The sequence below is a fragment of the Schistocerca americana genome, chromosome 1 (assembly GCF_021461395.2).
Source record: "Schistocerca americana isolate TAMUIC-IGC-003095 chromosome 1, iqSchAmer2.1, whole genome shotgun sequence".
In the NCBI taxonomy this organism is placed as follows: Eukaryota; Metazoa; Arthropoda; class Insecta; order Orthoptera; family Acrididae; genus Schistocerca; species Schistocerca americana.
The window spans coordinates 799,072,543-799,096,468 of NC_060119.1; the positions used below are offsets into that span (position 1 = coordinate 799,072,543).

General features: G+C 40.8%; 1 protein-coding gene across 1 annotated transcript in view; it reads right to left on the reverse strand.

Moving 5' to 3' along the window:
- LOC124612604 (ras GTPase-activating-like protein IQGAP1) overlaps nt 1-23,926 on the reverse strand; it is a 340,604-nt gene that overhangs the window by 241,403 nt on the left and 75,275 nt on the right. Inside the window, exons 5-6 of the mRNA XM_047140897.1 lie at nt 18,244-18,401; nt 6,318-6,452 (exon numbers count right to left, since the gene is read on the reverse strand). Coding sequence (XP_046996853.1) covers nt 6,318-6,452; nt 18,244-18,401 — 293 coding nt within the window. The remainder of the gene's footprint in view (nt 1-6,317; nt 6,453-18,243; nt 18,402-23,926) is intronic.

The following is a 23,926-nucleotide window of genomic DNA, read 5'->3' on the forward strand; positions in this document are numbered from 1 at the left end:
AGGGATGTTGTGAATATTTCATTCTCAAGTATGCACAAGCAGAAATGAACACACTACATAGAATTCATTTTCTCAAGATTAGAATTAGGTTTTGATCTTCTCCCAAATTTAAAGAAAAATGCAATAAGTTAGCTAATTTCATACACTGCAACGTATGGCCCAATACATACCAAACGCAAATCTATATTGACCCCTATCTTTCATTGTAACACATCTGAATTTCATATAGTGTGTTACTTATGTGTTAAATATCACAATAACTATTATCATCAACAAAATGATAGGCACTTCATCACGTAGGTGACTTATAAAGCTGTAATTAATATAAAAGTCAATCTTTTTTTTATTTTTAAAAATTTTTATTACAGAGCGGCCAATGTGAATGTACCGTTCTGCCAGAGTAACACTTCAGACACTGGTTTGCCAAAAAATTCATTGACTTCCTGAACCACCGCAGAAATCCACACATCTGTGTACCTGCTAAGAGCTGCCTGTTCCAAGAGCTGCAGATAGTGGTCAGAAGGTCATGTGTCAAACAATGCACAGGCAGGGACTGCGATGTTTAAGAATCCGCCATAAACATCTGTGGCACGCCACTAAAATATGCTTGTGTGTGGTCAGCTATTCATATTTCCTCGACAGTCAACACTAACCTGACAGTGAATGGGGAGCAGTGGTGGGGTCGTAAACCACTGGGCCAAAGGAGAAAGTGATATTGTGCATATGGCTGTCTCCCTACACCTTAAAAAGAAGTTTGAGGTATTGCCCACTGCTGAAAGTGAATCTGAACCAGAATAGCATGCCTTGACTGTTGGAACTGGGGGCCAATATGCCTGAATGTTCAAACAATTGCAAAGGGTGGGATTGTTTGTCACAGAGTGCCAAAGTTTGGAGGGTAATGGAGCCTCTTAGGGAAATAGCAGACAGGTTGCAAAAGGAGTCCATTGTGTTAGCTTTCTTGGGAGGTCATGGACAAGATGTGGAGGCAGCTCTGCCAGCAGCGACTGACTGCACTGGGTGTACCCTTCTGCAAATCTTAGCTCATTTCGGAATGAATGATGCCTGCCGACTGTGGGGTCACAGCACATCCTTGATTCCTACAGGCTGCTCACTGCACTGGATAAGACGGTTAGTCATGCTCGTGGAGTGGAAGTAGAGCTAGTATTCTGCTGCATCGTCCCCAAATCCAATCGCAGTCCTCTGGTTTGGAACCAAATGGTAGGCTTAAACCAGAGGATCAGACAATTCTGTGATGAGCCCTGATGCAGATTTTTTTATTTCACTATCAGGTGGAGAATTAGAGGGACCCTTAATAGGTTTGGCATGCACTACTTGCAGGAAGCAACTACTAGGGCAGCAGAGTACATCTGGCATGCAGATGAGGATTTTTTAGGATAGAGAAATCCCTCCATAGGTCCAATAAAGTATGTTCTGATTTCAGAATAGTAGCCCCCATTAATTAAAGACAATAACATTTATCATGGCAGATTAAAGAAAGAAAATGTTAATATAGTATTAGTTAAATGCAGGAATATCTATGACAAGGTCCCAGAACTAGTCTCAAATTAATAAATGGTAAAAATACCCACTTGGTACTAGGGATGGAAACTTGGATGAAACCAGATGTTAGTAGTTATGAAACTGTAAATTCTGATTGGAACTTACATCACAGACACAGACTAAACACTGATGTTGGAGGCATGTTTATAGACATAAAAAATATGGTAATATCTGTTAAGCATAGTACAGATTCTGACTATGAAATCATTTGGGTGGAGGTAAGTGTTAAACATGGATCAAACATGGCCATGAGATGCGCTTATTGACCATCTGCCTCAGGAGAAGTACTGGCAGAACATATGAGAGGAAACTTTGAGAATATTTTACATAAATTCCTGGTCATGTTCTAATATCAGGCGGAGATTTCAACTTACCAGCTATTGACTGGGAGACTCAAACGATTAACACAAGTAGTAAAGACAGGAATCGTGTCAAATTATTCTAAATTCATTATCAAAAAATTACCCTGAGTAGCTAACCAGAGAACCAAGTCATGAAAGCAACATACTAGATCTCTTGGTCACAAACAGGTCAAACGTTTTGACTAGGTTAGTGTGAAACAAGGAAACCCTGATCATAAGAGCATTACACCATCGCCAAAATGGCTGTAAATAGGATTATATAAAATGGAGGAAGATATCTCTACTTATCAAGAGTGACAAGAAACAGATTTCTGATTATTTGAGCAGTAAATATGAAAATTTCACCTTCACCACTGACAATGTTGAGCATCAATGGACCAAGTTCAAGAGAATTGTATAATGCACTTTAGACAGCTATGTCCCACAAAAAGTTTGTGAGGCATGGGAAAGGCCCACTGTCATTCGACAGCCATGTTAGAAAGCTGCTACAACAGCAACGAAAGCTTCACTACTTATTTAAACATAGCCAAATCCTCACGGGGCGAGGGGCAGGAGCAGGGGTGGACAACAGAATGAAATCAAAATTAGAGTAAGGAAAGCCATGCATGAAGCATTCAATAAATTTGAAAGTAAAATCGTACGAAGTTTGGTCTTACATTAAATCAGTAAATGGATGGAATGCATCTGTCCCGAGATCCTGAGACTATAATGGCATCGAAACAGAGGATAACCCAGAGAGGGGCAAAATACTACACATAATTTTCCAAACCTGTTTCACTGAGGAAGATCACACTGCAATGCCTCCTTTAAACCACCACACAAAAGTCAAAATCACAGATATTGGAATGAATGACTGTAGGTCAGAAAAGAAACTGAAACTGTTCATCGAAAGATCCATACCTAAAGACTAGAAAGTTGCAAAAGTCACACTAATGGCCAAGAAAGGAAAGATGATTAATATGCCGAATTACAGAAGCATATCACTAATGTCAATTTTCAGTAGGATTTTAGAGCATATGGTGTGCTCAGATATTATGAATTACCTTGAAAATGATTTATTTACAAATAACCAACAGGGATTCAGAACATATTGTTTTTGTGAAACATAACTAGCTCTTTATTCTCACAAAGTAAAGATTGCTATTGACAGGGTATATTAAATTGAGTCCATATTTTTAGATTTTCCTCACACAACTTCTAATCAAACTGCATGCCCTTGGAGTATTGTCTCAGTTGTGTTACTGGATTTGTGATTTCCTGACAGAAAGGTCACAGTTCCTAGCAACCTGAGGGAATGTTCTCAAGTAAAACAGAAGTGATATCTGATGTTCCCCAAGGAAGTGTCATGGATCCTGTGCTGTTCCTGATCTACATAAATTATTAAGGAGATGATCTGAGCAGCCTTCTTAGATTGTTGCAGGTGATGATGTCATTTACCGCATACCAAAGCCATCAGATGACCAAAACAAGTCGCAAAAGGATTTAGATAATATATATGTATGGTGCAAAAAGTGGCAATTGACTCTAAATAATGGAAAGTGAGAAGTCATCCACGGGAGTACTAAAAGGAACCTGCTAAATTTTGGTTACATAATAAACCCATAAATCTGAAGTCTGTAAATTCAACTAAATATCTATGGATTACAATTACAAATAACTTAAATTGGAAGGATCATATAGATACAGATAATGTTGTGAGGAAAGCAAATCAAAGACAGTGATCTATTGGCAGAACACTTAGAAAATGCAGCAGGTCTACTAAAGAGACTGCTTACACTATGCCTGTCTGTCTTTTTCTGGACTATTGTTGTGCGGTATGTGATCTGCATTGGATGGGATTGACAGAAGAAACAGCAAAAAGTCCAAAGAAGAGTAGCTCATGTTGTACTATCGCAAAATAGGGGAGACAATGCCACAGGTGTGGGACACAAAATGAAGTGGCAATCATTTAAAATAAAACGGCACTTTCTGTTGCAGCAGGATCTTCTCTCAACATTTCAATCAACAACTTCCTCCTTGGAGTGTGAAAATATTTTGTTGGTGCCCAACAATGTGGGGAGATATCATCAGAAAATAAGAGAAATCAGAATTGGCACAGAAATAGTTAAGTGTTTATTTTCGTCACGCACCGTTTGAGAGTAGAACAGTGGAGAAATAACTTTAAAGTGGTTTGATGAGCCCTCTGCCAGGTACTTAACAGTGAATTTCACAGTATTCGTGTAGATAAACATGTATAACAGAGGAAATGCCACTGGATCTGACAGGACACCAATACAATTCTACATATAGAATGCAAACAAACCTATTCCTCTTCTAGTGGCAGTGCACTGTAGGTCACTGGAGAAGAAAGTGTACCTTACGATTGAAAAAAAATGTACCGGCCACCCCTCTTCTCAGGGTTCTCGAACAGAAGCACAAAAGTATTGGCCTATATCTCAAATGTTGGTCTGTTGTTGCACTGTGGAAATATTTTATACTTCTGTTTTATCACATTTCTGAAGACCGAAAATCTCCTCTATTAGAATCAACATGGGTTCTGAAAACAAAGCCAGCTTGATCTATTTGTCCATGAGATGGAAACAGTGGACAGTGACCAGCAACAGTTCTTCCTACAAACCATTTGTAACTGGAACAGGAAAAGGGGAAGTGACAGTGGTACCCAGAGTACCTTCTGCCCCGTACTATATAGTGACTTGATGAGTACAGATGTAGAAACAGATGATAGGACATGTTTTAAGACAACAAGGAATAACTTCCATGGTACTTGGTGGATCTGTATAGAGAGCAAAAACTGCAATGAAAGGCAGAGATTGAAATATATCCAACAAATAACTGAGGTTGTTAGGTGCAACAGTTACTCTGAAGTGAAAAGGGTGGACATGTTTGTGTTTGCACTTGCATTAGTGTGAGAGTGAGTGAGTTTGTGTGTGTGTTGTCTATTTTTGACAAAGACCTTGTTGGCCGAAAGCTAACTTTCTGACAGTCTTTCTTTGTGCCTTTCTGTGACCGAGCGAGGTGGTGCAGTGGTTAGACACTGGACTCGCATTCGGGAAGACGACGGTTCAATCCTGCGTCCGGCCATCCTGATCTAGGTTTTCCGTGATTTCCCTAAATCGCTCCGGGCAAATGCCGGGATGGTTCCTTTCAAAGGGCACGGCTGACTCCCTTCCCCGCCCTTCCCTAATCCAATGAGACCGATGACCTCGCTGTCTGGTCCCACAACAACCCAACAACCCTTTCTGCGAATCAGCATCTCCGCTACATGGTGAGTAGCAATTATCCTTTTCATTATATTGTTACATTCCATCCTGGATTTTCCATTGTTCATTTTATTGTTTATCTGTGTATACTTAATTGATAAAGAATAAAAGGGCACTTCCAGGTTAAAACAACATTTCAGCTCAGAAATGAATATTCTCTCAGATTTGTACTCTATGTGTAACGATAAAAGAACACATCAGGTTCTATGTCGTTGAGCCTATTTTTGATAAACACCCAATGTCAGGTCAAATTTTGATAAAAATGTATTTGACACAATAGAAAAAATATGTAAGGGAAACTAAAATCACTAGGGAAAAGAAAAGTAAATCCTACTGGGCACTATATTTGATCAGTTTTGTATCTGTAGTTGGCAACAATTCCCATGCTCTTTCTTTCAATCATGCATTTCCTGTGGCATTGTGCATTGGTCACTGTCACATCCCTACCACACTGGAAGAATATAATGGCTCTGAACACTATGGAACTTAACATCTGAGGCAATCAGTCCCCTAGAACTTAGAACTACTTAAACCTAACTAACCTAAGGACATTACACACATCCATGCCCGAGGCAGGATTCGAACCTGCGACCGTAGCGGTTCCAGACTGAAGCGTCTAGAACTGCTTGGCCACACCAGACAGCCACTGGAAGAATATAGTTAATTTATTTCTTATGTTTGTGCAAACAGCGTGCTGACTATTTTTTACTTCTGATGACTTCAACTGGTGGCATGTATAAATATATTAAATATTTCAGTCTGAGTTGATGTGAATCTTCAGCATAAATAATGGAAAAGTTGTTAAGAATATGCCTTTAATGTTAAGGATGTTACAACAATTCTATATACTGAATGTAAGAAGTTAGAAAACTTCTATAAAACACCATATATATTTCAATTTTAAGAAATTAGGGTGTACTACATGACACCTCCAAAATCACGGAAAGAAAGATGGCAACAATGGGGAAAAATCACTTAAGAAAATCCAAATTTGAAAACAGCATTCTTGAGGAGACACACAATTTCAAAATATTAAAACAGGTAATGAGAGTTTCAAAAATCAAAAGCTACAGATTGTATACAATCCCTCTGTAATTTGCCTTTAGACCTACAATAATTTCTTACTAAAACATACTCGGTTCAGCATAACCTCAGTCTTCCTCTCCTTTGCTTTCACGAGTGCCAGTCCATATCCTTCCATTAATGACTTTTCAATGAACTGTAGTCCCAGACTGGGATTCTGCAATGCTGCCTGCAGAGTAACAGGGTCCTGAAACAATGAAGAAGATTAACCAAGTATTTTCCTCACCTGAAAAAATGAATAATTTTTACAGTAGGGCATGAAAAGGACTGTTCCACAGTTAACTCTTACTGTGAAAAAGAAACACAACATAGCAAAATTCATTTGAAAAAACTAAACTATTTGGAGGTTAAATGTACTTCCACTCTGACTTGTCTTTTTTTTACTCTTAATAGGAATTTTACACAGCTGAACACAGTATTGCTACACTATTTTCAACATATAATGTTTCTCTCCTTTTTATTTTCTGTTATTGCATTTATATTCCAGGAATTTCATATTTAAAGTCATAAACAGATAAAAGCTCCTCAACAGAATTATGTCTTCTCATATACTAGCAACTTATCAAATAGAAGAGCTGCTGAGCAATGAACAGATTCATAGAAAAATATAAAGACTTGCCACAAGCACGAGCACCCCCCCCCCCCCCCCCACACATACACACACACTTGCTTTAACTACAGATGGGTTGGCCTCTTAACATGAAATCAATTTCAGATGCAACAGTATGCACAATATGCACAATGCAACAGTCCATCTCATGGGAACAGCGTAATTTCGATGCGTACTCCCAATGAACAAACACGGTTCAGGATTCCCACACCATTACAGCAACATATTTTGAAACTAATACACAGTGGACAATGTGGAATCATTAAAACTAAGCAGCTAGCAAACCAGAATTTTACGTGGTTTGGGCTTGACCAGCAGAAAACAGGTGATCGCACACTGTCACACATGTGCAGGTAACCAAGCAGCGCTGCACTAATTTTTTCAACTGACCTCAACCTGACCATCCTTGGCAATGCATCCATTTTGGTTTTGCTGGCTCTTTCTGGAACACAAGGTGGCAGATTATCATCAATGTGTTCAGTACACATCCATTTGTCATTCCAATGAATTTGCCAACTAGTACTAGCACTATAAAAGCACTTGCTTTGTTCTTTTGCTAAGAAGGCTTGCCTTGCACAAATTATTGTTTCAGACAATGATCCAAATTTTTCTTTATTGAAATTTCAACAATTTTGCCAACAAAATGGGATTCATCATTTTGAACAGCACCAAATGTTTCATTCGCACTTTAAAGGCTCAGGCATCCAAAATTTGTTCTTCACACATTTGTTTCTCAGCACTTACAGCATTTTGTCTTTTCACAACTCTTTGCAAGCATAATTATTACATGATCACCATCAGGGGATTCTTCTGGATATATTTCACACTTGACAGCCTGCTTTAGACGGCAACTTCACAAAAAAGTTCTGTACGAAGGACAAAGCTTTCTATCATGTCTTTAATAAAGCTCACTACTGGCAATATTGCATTGTCCCTCAAACAAATGGCAAAGCTCACTATACCATTCACAGCAAAACTGGCACCCACTGACAGCACCAAAATCAACATTTTCCTGATTAATATAATCCTGCTGCAGATATTTCTGTTTAAGAATCACTGCCTGCATCCCAAACTGGTGTTCCAAGCAGCCCTTTCCTGTGTGTGATATTTGCGCACATGGGTTGTCAGATGCCTCTGCCATGGAGATTGCCTCCACAGCTGCTGCCACATCTTCTGTTGCCATTTATGGCAACATCAGTTACAGACATGAAGCCTGCATCTACTGTATAGCCTTCAGCGTCCACAACGGCAACACTGCTGTACCCACCTGTGCTGTTAGATGGACATTCCATTTTTGGGAGATGTTCCAGGGAAGTTCACAAGAGGTATGTCAAAATAGCCATGGCCACCTCCATCAAAATGGTGTCTCCCTGTCTTCGTCGACTACAACTGGTGCATTTCCCGCCACTCATATTTCCACAGAAGAAACATTTAAACAAGCTGCTGTGATTCGCAGTCGTGATTGGTCAACACAGCTTTTTAAGCCGCTGCACTCAGGTTGTCCTAAGATTATCCTCACGCTACTCTCAGATCACACCAAGTGTACGGGTGACAGTGCACTGACATCTTACGAACCTAGCGTAACACTATTGCTACTGTGACTGCTAAACCTTTACAAGTGGAACAGAGAATGATATTTCAGACAGATTACAAGATACAAACTTTTGTGTATTCAACAGTGTATATATTGTAAATAAATATATTTATGTTTGAATCATTCTATAGTGTTTGACATTTTCTAGTGTGTCCATCCACCTCCTTACACTGACAGACCCAACAGAAGTCATATTCTTAGATGCAGCTGGTCATAATTGGAGGAACTGCGATCGCAGATGTGGCATGATCTCAGATGTTTCAAAAGAAGTTGTGGATGCATTAGCAAAATATTCACTGGGTGATGTGAGTGAGGCCAAACACAACTTCAGCTATCATCACATTGAGATCCTCCTTGAAGGCCATCTGCGCATCAAATAGAACTATTTAAGTCGTTGGCGCATTATTCAGTGGTATGACATCTGAATGAGGTGTTCAACCATCAACATAGATGTTCTACACTTCAATGTTAATGAGAATTGTGAATTGGCATCCTAGCATGTTTTAGCTCTACTAGAGCACACAGCAAAAACAAATTTTTTGAATGACAATCATCTGCCACACTATTGTTGTTGTTGTTGTTGTTGTTGTTGTTGTTTTCAATCCTGAGACTGGTTTGATGCAGCTCTCCATGCTACTCTATCCTGTGCAAGCTTCTTCATCTCCCAGTACCTACTGCAACCTACATCCTTCTGAATCTGCTTGGTGTATTCATCTCTTGGTCTCCCTCTACGATTTTTACCCTCCACGTTGCCCTCCAATACTAAATTGGTGACCCCTTGATGGCTCATAACATGTCCTACCAACCGATCCCTTCTTCAAGTCATGTTGTGCCACAAAATTCTCTTCTCCACAATCCTATTCAACACCTCCTCATTAGTTACGTGATCTACCCATCTAATCTTCAGCATTCTTCTGTAGCACCACATTTCGAAAGCTTCTATTCTCTTCTTGTCTAAACTATTTATCATCCATGTTTCACTTCCATACATGGCTACACTCCATACAAATACTTTCAGAAACGACTTCCTGACACTTAAATCTATACTCGATGTTAACAAATTTCTCTTCTTCAGAAACGCTTTCCTTCCCATCGCCAGTCTACATTTTATATCCTATCTACTTCGACCATCATCAGTTACTTTGCTCCACAAATAGCAAAACTCCTTTACTACTTAAATTGTCTCATTTCCTAATCTAATACCATCGGCATCACCCGACTTAATTCGACTACATTCCATTATCTTCATTTTGCCTTTGTTGATGTTCATCACATACCCTCCTTTCAAGACACTACCCATTCCGTTCAACTGCTCTTCCAAGTCCTTTGCTGTCTCTGACAGAATTACAATGTCATCGGCGAACCTTAAAGTTTTTATTACTTCTCCATGGATTTTAATACCTACTCCGAATTTTTCTTTTGTTTCCTTTACTGCTTGCTCAATATATAGATTGAATAACATTGGGGAGAGGCTACAACCCTGTCTCACTCCCTTCCCAACCACTGCTTCCCTTTCATGCCCCTCAACTCTTATAACTGCCATTTGGTTTCTATACAAATTTTAAATAGCCTTTCGCTCCCTATATTTTAGCCCTGCCACCTTCAGAATTTGAAAGAGAGTATTCCAGTCAACGTTGTCAAAAGCTTTCTCTAAGTCTACAAATGCTAGAAACGTAGGGTTGCCTTTCCTTAATCTAGCTTCTAAGGTAAGTCGTAGGGTCAGTATTGCCTCACGTGTTCCAGTATTTCTACGGAATCCAAACTGATCTTCCCCGAGGTCGGCCTCTACCAGTTTTTCCATTCGTCTGTAAAGAATTTGCGTTAGTATTTTGCAGCCGTGACTTACTAACTGATAGTTCGGTAATTTTCACATCTGTTAACACCTGCTTTCTTTGGGATCAGAATTATTATATTCTTCTTGAAGTCTGAAGGTATTTCGCCTGTCTCATACATTTTGCTCACCAGATGGTAGAGTTTTGTCAGGACTGGCTCTCCCAAGGCTGTCAGTAGTTCTAATGGAACGTTGTCTACTGCCGGGTCCTTGTTTCGACTTAGGTCTTTCAGTGCTCTGTCAAACTCTTCACGCAGTATCGTATCTCCCATTTCATCTTCATCTACATCCTCTTCCATTTCCATAATATTGTCCTCAAGTACATCGCCCTTGTATAGACCCTCTACATACTCCTTCCACCTTTCTGCTTTCCCTTCTTTGCTTAGAACTGGGTTTCCATCTGAGCTCTTAATATTCATACAAGTGGTTCTCTTTTCTCCAAAGGTCTCTTTAATTTTCCTGTAGGCAGTATCTATCTTAGCCCTAGTGAGATAAGCCTCTACATCCTTACATTTATCCTCTAGCCATCCCTGCTTAGCCATTTTGCACTTTCTGTCGGTCCCATTTTTGAGACGTTTGTATTCCTTTTTGCCTGCTTCATTTACTGCAATTTTATATTTTGTCCTTTCATCAATTAAATTCAATATTTCTTCTGTTACCCAAGGATTTCTACTAGCATTCGTCTTTTTACCTACTTGATTCTCTGCTGCCTTCACTACTTCATCCCTCAAAGCTACCCATTCTTCTTCTACTGTATTTCTTTCCCCCATTCCTGCCATTTGTTCCCTTACGCTCTCCCTGAAACTCTGTACAACCTCTGGTTAAGTCAATTTATCCAGGTCCCATCTCCTTAAATTCCCACGTTTTTGCAGTTTGTTCAGTTTTAATCTACAGTTCATAACCAATAGATTGTGGTCAGAGACCACATCTGCCCTTGGAAATGTCTTACAATTTAAAACCTGGTTCTTAAATCTCTGTCTTACCATTATATAATCTACCTGAAATCTGTCAGTATCTCCAGGCTTCTTCCATGTATACGACCTTCTTTTATGATTCTTGAACCAAGTGTTAGCTATGATTAAGTTGTGCTCTGTGCAAAATTCTACCAGACGGCTTCCTCTTTCATTTCTTAGCCCCAATCCATATTCACCAACTAAGTTTTCTTCTCTCCCTTTTCCTACTCTCGAATTCCAGTCACCCATGACTATTAAATTTTCGTCTCCCTTCACTATCTGAATAATTTCTTTTATTTTGTCATACATTTCTTCAATTTCTTCGTCATCTACAGAGCTAGTTGGCATATAAACTTGTACTACTGTAGTAGGCGTGGGCTTCGTGGCTATCTTGACCACAATAATGCGTTCACTATGCTGTTTGTAGTAGCTTACCCGCATTCCTATTTTTTATTCATCATTAAAGCTACGCCTGCATTATCCCTATTTAACTTTGTATTTATAACCCTGTATTCGCCTGACCAAAAGTCTTGTTCCTCCTGCCACCGAACTTCACTAATTCCCACTATATCTAACTTTAACCTATCCATTTCGCTTTTTAAATTTTCTAACCTACCTGCCCGATTAAGGGATCTGACATTCCACGCTCCGATCCGTAGAACGCCAGTTTTCTTTCTCCTGATAACGACATCCTCTTGAGTAGTCCCCGCCCGGAGATCCGAATGGGGGACTATTTTACCTCCGGAATATTTTACCCAAGAGGACGCCATCATCATTTAATCATACAGTAGAGCTGCATGCCCTCGGGAAAAATTACGGCTGTAGTTTCCCCTTGCTTTCAACCGTTCGCAGTACCAGCAAAGCAAGGCTGTTTTGGTTAATGTTACAAGGCCAGATCAGTCAATCATCCAGACTGTTGCCCCTGCAATATCTGAAAAGGCTGCTGCCCCTCTTCAGGAACCACGTGTTTGTCTGGCCTCTCAACAGACACCCCTCCACTGTGGCTGCACCTACGGTATGGCTATCTGTATCGCTGAGGCACGCAAGCCTCCCCACCAACGGCAAGGTCCATGGTTCTGGCACACTATCTGTCGTTATTTGTATTAAAATATCCTTTTCTTTGGGATTGTTGTCACTGCATAGTCTTGGTTGTGTACCCATTTTCGAATGGGTGTACTATAACCTGTTGGAACGATTTTTGGGTGAAACTTAAAAGATTGGTATAGTAAGGTATGACTAAACGAGAGTGCAATCTTACACTAGCAAATGGCGTGTTACGCCACTGTTGTTCTTAAGAAACTTGATGTCATGTCGTTTATTTTGATGTCTGGCCAACCCACCGCATTTTAGCAATGTATGACTAGACAAAGGAAGTGCCCATTTGACAGATTATACTATATTCACTTGGGCTATATAGCTGAACTGTGCAGTACTTGAAAATCAAAAGAAAATGATATTTCAACCCACCGAACAACAACCAGTGTAGTAGACCCTTGTTAAGAAAGTTTCTAGCATGTGTCCTCAACATTTATTCGCAATGTAAATAGCGCAAAGCCTGCGGCCATAAACAGGCCAGTTTATCCACAATGGAGACAACTCCTGAGGTTGCCAATATTGACTGACATACCGTATTTACTCGAATCTAAGCCGCACTCGAATCTAAGCCGCATCTGAAAAATGAGACTCGAAATCAAGGAAAAAAAATTTTCCCGAATCTAAGCCGCACCTAAAATTTGAGACTCGAAATTCAAGAGGAGAGAAAAGTTTTAGGCCGCACCTCCAAATCGAAACAAAGTTTGTCCATTTTAATATGAGACACAATTTAGGTCGAATGAATGACGATATAGCTACAGCAGTTTGGTTCGAGTCGTAAGCTTAGCAGTTAAGCTTTACCAGGTAGCCATTGCTATGCGTCAGGCGCTCCGTCCATATTTATACGGGTACCCTTCCTTTTTCACGTGCTTCGTCTGGTTTGAATGGATTGCTTATTTTTCTTTGATCTAATAAGCGCCATTTTTTGTTATAGGTGTTTACGTCACTCTAAGCTAAAAATGCATTACTGTACTGTGTCATGCATTGTTTGCCGCATTCTGATAGTGCGTGTTTACGGCCTGTTGCCGCTCGCGGCATGGCTTGCTTTCTGCGCGCTACCGCCGCTTTCAATTTTTTTTTTTTTTTTTTTTTAAAAAAATAGAGGAATCATCTCATTAGCGAAACCATGGCGTGAGACTGCTATTTGCTGTTACTTACACTGCTGCTTTCTTTGATAATGATCAACAAGAACCAAATAACAGACTGCGTATGATAGAAGATGTTCTGCACGAGAGTTTAGCGAAAATTTTTCCCCGTTTGAAAATCTTTGCAGACGCCTCTTTAGTACATCACATTACCTTCTGCACAGTAATTAGAGTCATCTTAGATTTAAAAATCGAGTCAATTGCCGTGCTTCATTTCTGACTGTATCACTATTAGCCATAAGAATAATACGAATATAAACATGACATGATACGTATATTCTTCCGTGTTTGCTGTTGTCTCACTCTAGTTTCGTAGATTATTAGGCAGTCAGGATTTAAATGACATAGCAGCAAACACGAAAGAATACAGCGCAAAATGTTTATATTCGTATTATTCTTATGGTGAAGAGAATACTGCATGTGATTCACAATTCATAAAAGTTCCTATCAGCAACCATCTTCTCACAGGTAGGAAAAAATTCAGAATGTAGAGTTGGCCATATTGACAAAAACCCCAAACAGTCTTGTCAGTCGGATTTTCGCAGTACATTGAAATGCTGCTACATTCGAAGATGAACAATACGGAATTTGTATTTACTTCTTTGGATAACGTATGAAAATGCAGTGGTCGAAACTCGGGGCGGAGAAATAAGCTCTTCTTCCACCTTTTTTTAAATTTATTTACTGATGCAGAGGTTTTGGCGCCGGTATTTATCTCTGTGCCTGCAAAGCAAGCCTGTTTAGCGCTACATATATTCGACGGCAGAAGTTAGTTGTGGCGGCACCTACCAACATTTTTCAGAACTTCCGCTTACTTTGCACTCGATTCTAAGCCGCAGGCGGTTTTTTGGATTACAAAAACCGGAAAAAAAGTGCGGCTTAGATTCGAGTAAATACGGTATCTTGAACGACAGTTTCTGTTTTTGTCACTTCCGCTGTTAGTGTGAAAACACTTCTGTTGTGCCTAAAGTGTTATCTTCCTTATGGCAGATTTCTCTGTAGCGAGAACAGTTCTTGCCTCAGCCGTCCACTTCAAGTCTATCCCCTCATTTGGGGAACTGATGGAGTGAGACACCACAATTGCCTGGACAGTGCTGGGTCAATACTAAGATGGTTGAAAAATTTTTAACATCCATTCTTGTTCATACTTGTTACAAAATTCCAGTCACTCCAGATGGCATAGATAAGACTGAATACCATCTGGGTGGGATTATAAAGACAAAATGGGCTAAGTACCATAGACTTTACATTTCATGATCAATATAAAACAAAATTTAGAATCCCGATACTTGTTTAATGACTATATCCTCAAAATGGCAAAGTAGTTGAAAGCGCATGTAATTTCTGGGCTCTTCTGATCATACCTAACTTTTGAAGTTACCAGCACCTGTTCTTAAGAAATTTGATATCCATGAACCATGGAACTTTCCATTGGTTGCAAGGCTTTCGTGCCTCAGCGACACAGATAGTTGTACCGTAGGTGCAACCACATTGGAGGGGTATCTGTTGTGAGGCCAGATAAATGTATGGTTCCTGAAGAGGGGCAGCAGCCTATTCAGTAGTTGCAAGGGCAACAGTCTGGTTGATTGAGTGATCTGGCCCAGTGACATTAACCAAAATGGCCTTGCAGTGTAGGTATTGTGAACGGCTGAAAACAAGGGGAAACTTACTGTATGGTTAAATGATGATGGCGTTGTCTTGGGTAAAATATTCCTCAGGCAAAATAGTCTGCCATTCAGAACTCCGGGCAGGGACTACTCAGGAGAAACACAACTGGCGTTCTGCGGATCAGAGCATGGAATGTCAGATCCCTTAATCGGCCAGATAGGTTAGAAAATTTAAAAAGGGATTTGGGGGTTAAAGGGACCAGACTGCGATGGTCATCGGTCTTAAAAAAGGGAAATAGATAGATTAAAGTTAGATATAGTGGCAATTACTGAAGTTCAGCAGCAGGAGGAACAAGGCTTCTGGTCAGGTGAATATAGGGTTATAAACACAACATCAAATAGGGGTAATGCAGGAGTAGGTTTAATAATGAATAAAAAGTAGGAGTGCAGGTAAGCTACTACTTACAGCATGTTGTTGTTGTGGTCTTCAGTCCTGAGACTGGTTTGATGCAGCTCTCCATGCTAATCTATCCCGTGCAAGCTCCTTCATCTCCCAGTACCTACTGCAACTTACATCCTTCTGAATCTGCTTAGTGAATTCATCTCTTGGTCTCCCTCTACGATTTTTACCCTCCACGCTGCCCTCCAATGCTAAATTTGTGATCCCTTGATGCCTCAGGACATGTCCTACCAACCAATCCCTTCTTCTAGTCAAGTTGTGCCACAAACTTCTCTTCTCCCCAATCCTATTCAATACCTCCTCATTAGTTACGTGATCTACCCACCTTATCTTCAACATTCTTCCGTAGCACCACATTTCGAAAGCTTCTATTCTCTTCTTGTCCAAACTATTTATCGTCCATGTTTCACTTCCATACATGACTACACTCCATACAAAACAAACAGCATAGTGAACACATTATTGTAGCAATGATGCCACCACAGTAGTACAAGCATATATGCCAACTAGCTCTGCAGATGATGAAGAGAGTGAAGAAATGTATGATGAGATAAAAGAAATTATACAGATAGTGAAGGGAGACGAAAATTTAATAGTGATGGGGGACTGGAATTCAATAGCAGGAAAAGGAAGAGGAGGAAAAGTAGTAGGTGAATATGGAAATGGGTTAAGGAATGAAAGAGGAAGCCTCCTGGTAGAATTTTGCACAGAGCATAACTTAATCATAGCTAACACTTGGTTTAATAATCGTGAAAGAAGATTGTTATGTGGAAGAGGCCTGGATGCACTGGAAGGTTTCAGATAGATTACATAATGGTAAGACAGAGATTTAGGAAGCAGGTTTTAATTTGTGAAGACATTTCCAAGGGCAGATGTGGACTTTGACCATAATCTGTTGGTTATGAACTGCAGATCAAAACTGAAGAAACTGCAAAAAGGCGGTAATTTAAGGAGATGGGACATGGATAAACTGAAAGAACCAGTGGTTGTAGAGTGTTTCAGAAACAGCATTAGGAAACGATTGACAAGAACAGGGGAAAGAAACACAGTAGAAGAAGAATGGGTAGCTTCGAGAGATGAAATAGTGAATGCAGCAAAGGATCAAGTAGGTAAAAAAACAAGGGCTAGTAGAAATCCTTGGACAACAGAAGAGATACTGAATTTAACTGATGAAAGGAAAAATACATAAAAATGCAGTATATGAAGCAGGCAAAAAGGATTCCAAACATCTCAAAAATGGGATTGGCAGGAAGTGCAATACGGCTAAGCACAAATGGCTAGAGGGCAAATGCAGAAATATAGAGGCATGTATCACTAGGGGGTAAGATATATACTGCCTACAGTAAAATTAAAGAGACCTTTGGAGAAAAGAGAACCTCCTGTATGAAAATCAAGAGCTGAGATGGAAACCCAGTTCTTAGCAAAGAGGGGAAAGCAGAAAGGTGGAAGGAGTAGATAGAGGGTCTATATAATGGCAATGTACTTGAGGGAAATATTATGGAAATGGAAGAGGATGTAGATGAAGAAGAAATGGGAGGTACGATACTGCGTGAAGAGTTTGACAGAGCACTGAAAGACCTAAGTCGAAACAAGACCCCGGCACCAGACAACTTTCCATTAGAACTACTGATAGACTTGGGAGAGCCAGCCACGACAAAACTCTGCCATCTGGTGAGCAAGATGTATGAGACAGGTAAAATCCCCCCCAGACTTCAATAAGAATATAATAATTCCGATCCCAAAGAAAGCAGGTGTTGACAAGAGTGAAAATTACCGAACTATCAGGTTAATAAGTCACAGCTGCATAATACTAACACAAATTCTTTACAGACAAATGGAAAAACTGGTAGAAGCCGACCTCAGGGAAGATCAGTTAAGATTCCATAGAAATGTTAGAACACGTGAGGTAATATTGACACTAAGACTTATCTTAGAAGATAGGTTAAGGAAAGACAAACCTATGTTTCTAGCATTTGTAGACTTAGAGAAAGCTTTTGACAATGTTGAATGGAATACTCTCTTTCAAATTCTGAAAATGGCAGGGGTCAAATGCAGGGAGCGAAAGGCTATTTACAATTTGTTCAGAAACCAGGTAGCAGTTATAAGAGTCGCGGGGCATGAAAGGGAAGCAGTGTTTGAGAAGGGAGTAAGACAGGGTTGTAGCCTATCTGTAATGTTATTCAATCTATATATTGAGCAATAAGTAAAGGAAACAAAAGAAAAATTGAGACCCAAAGCAGAAATGTGTTTCAGTCGTTCTCCTCTAGTGTTAATTGTCTTCTTTTCATTTGTAAACTTTGTTGACAACTACATTGCCTTGGGCTTAGGTACAAACTGAGTAAAATTTACACCCTCCCTGATACTGTGTAGGTCACCATTTTGGTAGGATACAGCCCAAGTTAATAAAAAAAAAAATTACTTATCAGGTAGCAATAAACCAATATTATTAGCTTCTTTCCTCTGGCAAAAAGATGCAAAGATGGAGCAAAAAATGAATTCCCACTACATAATCTGTGAATTGTCCCATTTCCCTCCATTCATTCCTCTTTTTTTACCAGATGAAGGAAACCACAGTATTAAAGAAGATTTATATGTCAGCTTGTATTTCAGTCTGGTACTGTCTCTTAAATAGACGTACCTTATGTATGATACTGGATAATCCTAACATTTCCAAATTTATAGTTACCACTTTGTCTATCGCTCTGTTCAGATCTGCAATGGCAATCTCTACAGATTCATGATCTTGCCCTGCTTCCTTTGCAAGAAGCCCTCCAATCCTCTGAAATGCTGGCAAGGGATTGCCATACTCTTCCAGGTCACGCCTCACTGCACCAATCTCTTCCGCTTGTAGAGAAACATAATAAAATTAAACATCTTTTAAGTACACAAATTATTTGTCATAGGAAAACTATGCCATACAACTACAGTCATTTTCATTCATTGCCCAGCAAAAAATGCACAGCAGTTTTAGGGCTTAAAAAAAGAAACGGGAAACCATCAAACAACAGAAAATGCAGGATGGAGTGCAACAATATTATGAAAAGGAAAGTTGCTACTCACCATGTAGCGGAGATGCTCAAGCAACTGAAAACTGGGTGGGGGTATGGAGGAGGCTGGAGCAGGGAGGGGGAGGGATAGCACGATGGGGGTATGGGAGGAGGCTGGAGCAGGGAGGGGGAGGGATAGAGGACAGGGGGGAGGGGGGTGGAGAAGAGGAAGTAGCAGAAAAGGAGAGAAGTAAAAAAAGACTGAGTGTGATGGCAGAATGATGGCTGTTTAGTGCTGGAATGGGAACAGGGAAGGGACTGGATGGGTGAAGGTTGAGGCCATGAGGGTTATGGGAGCATGGGATGTATTGCAGAGACAGTTCCCACCTACGCAGTTCAGAAAAGCTGGTGTTGGTGGAAGGATCCACATGGCACAAGCTGTGAAGCAGTCATTGAAAGGAAGGATGTCAAGTTTGGCAGTGTGTTCAGCAACACAGTGGTCCACTTGTCTCTTGGCCACAGTTTGTCTGTGGCCATTCATGTGGACAGACAGTTTGTTGTTTGTCTTTGTCATGCCCACATAGAATGCAGCACAGTTGTTGCAGCTTAGTTTGTAGATCACATGACTGGTTTCACAGGTAGCCCTGCCTTTTATGGGATAAGTGATGTTCATGACCGGACTAAAGTAGGTGATGGTGGGAGAATGTCTGGGACATGTCTTGCATCTAGGTCTATTACTGGGGTATGAGCCATGAAGTAAGAAGTTGGGAGCAGGGGTTGTGTAAGGATGGACGAGTATATTGTGTAGGTTCTGTGGACGACAAAATACGACTGTGGGAGGGTGGGAAGGATAGTGGGCAGGACATTTCTCATTTCAGGGCATGACAAATGGTAGTCAAAACCCTGGTGGAGAATGTAATTCAGTTGCTCCAATCCTGAGTGGTACTCAGTAACAAGGGGAAAGCTCCTCTGTGGCCGGACAGTGGGAATTTGGGAGATGGTGGGAGCCTGGAAAGATAAGGCACAAGATATTTGTTTTTGTACAAGGTTGGGAGGATAATTACAGTCTGTGAAGGCTTTAGTGAGACCTTATATTTTGAGAGGGACCACTCGTCACTGTGGATGCGATGACCAGAGGTGGCTAGGCTGTACGGAAGGGACTTCTTGGTATGAAACGGGTGCAGCCATCTTTGGTTGAGACTAATATTGAACCCTGCTTAACTCGGTTCACTCCTCACCCAACCATGATCCATCCCCACTGCCCCCAAATCACTCCCTGTTAACTTTCCAGAACTTCTTAACCTCGAATCTTGCCTCACAATCATTCCCCAAATCCCTCAACATGCAAGCAAACCTTACATCCACAGAAAGAACTGAATTACACCATCTAAAAACTGATCCCAATCTCATAATCCTACCGGCGGACAAAGGCTCCATCACTGTTGTTTTGAACCGCAAGGATTACCTGGCAGAAAGACTCCGCCAGCTTTCAGATACTTCCATCTACAAACCTTGCCACATTGACCTCATTCCAGAAATCCAGCAGGATCTACAGTCACTACACAAATCCTTAGGCCCACCCCAGGAACCTCTCCCCTATGTCCATCTCTCTGCTCACCCCTACCACTCCCCACACTCCTACCTTCTACATGCTTCCTAAAATCCATAAACCTAACCACCCAGGATGCCCCATTGTGCCCCCACAGAGAGAATCTCTGGTCTCATAGACCAACACCTTCAACCTATTACCTGGAACCTACTATTCTATATAAAAGATACCAACCATTTCCTCCACCGACTCTCCACAGTTCCAGTCCCTTTACGACATGGTGCCCTGCTCGTCACTATTGATGCCACCTCCCTTTACACAAACATTCCTATGGCCCATGGCCTTTCTGCTACTGAAAACTACTTTTCCCAATGCCTGACAGATTCCAAACCAACAACCTCTTTCCTAGTTGCCACGACCAACTATATCCTCACCCACAATTACTTCTCATTTGAAGGTGTTCCCTACAAACAAATCCAGGGTACAGCTATGGGCACCCGCATGCCACATCCTATGCCAACCTGTTCATGGGCCATCTAGAGGAATCCTTCCTAAAAGCCCAGAATCCTAAACCCCCTCACCTGGTTCAGACTCACTGATGACATCTTTGCTATCTGGATCGAGGGTGAGGACACTCTAACCACATTCCTCCAGAACCTCAACAAATTCTCCCCAATTTGCTTCACCTGGTCCTACTCACCCCAACAAGCCACCTAGATGTTGACCTCCACGTGAAAGATGGCTACACCAGTTCCTCCGTCCATATCACACTTACTAACTGCCAGTAATGCCTCCATTTTGACAGCAGCTACTTGTTCCATACCAAGAAGTCCCTTCCGTACAGGCTAGTCAATAGCAGTTGTCACATCTACTGTGACGAGCACTCTCTCTTGAAATATACCGAAGGTCTCACTGAAGCCTTGACAGATCGTAATTATCCACCCAACCTTGTACAAAAACGAATCTCCTGTGCCTTCCAGTCTCCCACCACTTCCAAAACTCCCACTGTCCGGCCACAGAGGATCATTCCTCTTGTAACTCAGTACCATCCAGGACTGGAGTAAGTGAATTACATTCTCCACCAGGGATCCAACTACCTCTCGTTGTGCCCTAAAATGAGGCCCACTATCCTTCCCAGTGGTACCACAACTTCCACCGAACCTACACAATATACGCGTCCATCCTTACACAATCCTTGTACCCAACCCCTTACCTCATGGCTCATGCCCCTGTAATAGACCTAGATGCAAGACCTGTCCCATACACCCTCCCACCACCACCTACTCCAGTCTGGTCACGAACATCACCTATCCCATCACAGGCAGGGCTACCTGTGAAACCAGTCACGTAATCTACAAGCTAAGCTGCAACCACTGTGCTGCATTCTATGTGGGCAAGACAACCAACAGGCTGTCTGTCCACATGAATGGCCACTGACAAACTGTGGCCAAGAAACAAGTGGACCACCCTGTCACTGAACACTCTGCCCAACATGACATCCTTCATTTCAATGAGTGCTTGACAGCCAGTGCCATATGGATCCTTCCCACCAACACCAGCTTTTCTGAACTGCACAGGTGGAAACTTTCCCTGCAATACTCCTATGCCCCTGTAACCCTGCTGGCATCTACCTTCGTTAGTCGCAGTCCTCACCCATTCATTCAGCCCCTTCCCTTTTCCCATTTCAGCACTACACAGCCATTATTCCATCATCACACTCGGTATTTTTACTTCTCTCTTTTTCTGCTACTTCCCTCACCCCCTCCCCTTCGCACCTCTCCCCTACCCTCTGTCCAACCTGCAGCACTTCACTGTCTGCCACCCCCACTATACTATCCCATCCTCTCCTCACTCCAATCTCTTCCTTACCCCCACCCAGTTGCTACTCCCATCATGCACTGCTGCTGTTTGCAGTGCGATTTCAGTTGCCTGAGGCTGCAGTCACGCGAGTGAGAGTTGCGTCTGCTTGTGTGTATTGTTGGCGAAGGCCTTAATGGCTGGAAGCTTTATTTGTGGCAGTCTATTTGTTGTGCCTATCTGCGACTTAGCATCTCCACTATATGGTGAGCACAAACTTTCCTTTTCATAAAGGATACCATCAGTTATTTTACCTACACTGGAATGGAACATTTTTGTGTGATTTAAGATAATACAAATTAAATTTACCTGTCACACACACACACACACACACACACACACACACACACAACAGCTCCATTTAATTTTATTTATATGTGTATTCTGCTTACTGGATTATGCATCACTGCATCTAGACTATGGAATATGTTAACATATAATTATATAAAAAATGTAAGGAAGGGATCTTATTTCAAAGATTTCAAGGTCTTAGGGACAGTACACTAAAACTGGCAAACACTGTTTACAGGAAGAACAAATGCAGAATAATAAACAACGGAAAGAAGTGAAAAACTAGCTTCATACAATGATTGTCATCTACAGATTGACATCTAAAATTCTAAATATATCATAGTGGAGATCAGCATTCACTCTTGTGTTTTCATGCTACATTTCATAGTGCAATTAACTGACAATGATAAATATTATGTAGAATAAATATGGTTATGTTCAGACTGTCTTAAAAAAACTATGACTGGAAGTTTTTGGGAGCACCCAGAACATAACAACTTCCTAAAATCATGCCCTGAAATGACTTCCATTCTATATGACATTTTGTCTTGCCCGCCACACCGAGAATAGTGTTTCATCACTTCCCGCCCCCAATATCCTGCTCAGCTTCTATGCTCCCTCTGCACCCAGTTTCTTACCCTATGGCTCCTACACCCGAGATTATTCCTGCTGTAAGATCTTCCCTGTGTACCCTCCTATCGCCACCTACAGCAGCCATGTAACTGGTATAAAATCCACTACTGAGGGCTGTTATGTAAATGCTGTTCAGCCTTCTACATTGGAACGACTACCACCAAGTTATCAGTTATGATGAATGGCATGGATAGAGGTTGTATATTGGCAACACATAATACTCTGTCGCAGAGTATGCTCTAAAACAGGTGTCTCCAAACTACGTGAACACCACCAGTCCGGCCTGCGGTAACAGGTCAGACATGTATGATATCTGCCCCACCGTAATATTTTTTATTACTGTCAAACCTTGCTTATCAAGCAGTTCTCATAATGAGTGATTCACATGAGAAAAGAAAAAATTGAGAAACTGACTCACTTAAACTATGTTTTGTATAAAGAGTTTGTTCAGTGTTATTTTATTCAGTATTTAATAACCATATGTGAAACCATATTCTGGATTGGGTCGATCTCTTTGGCCACTATAAATAAACACTAAGTCATAGTTATCTTATAAACTACCACTCCGTAAAACACAAGTTCTGACGGAGCAGTACTCAATTGTATTGATCACAATGCGCCTCGCGCAGGATTTGTTGTCGCCTGTACCACTGCTTGGGCTTCCACAATAATGTTGCAAATTCTCTACAGTGATGTTGCAAGCTCTTTCTTCACTGGCACATGGAAACCCTTTCCCCTGTAGTGCTGTTTATGAATTCCAATTCTGATTTGTCCTCATTAACTAACACAAATTCATTAAAGATGCCCATAAGGCAGTAGCTATTAATAATAATAGACTTTTTTGGGAAATTTTAAAGCAGAGGCATAATCAAATATCTTTAGACAACTATCTTCTACGATAGAACGCACTGTACTATAAATAAAAAATCGCAATACTCTATTATAAATCCGTTTTGGTACTTATTTTTTCAGAATGGAATACAATGACCTATTTTATATGTGTTCCTATGGAAAAAAAGCATTTCACTTAACAAGTGTTAATTGCAACATTC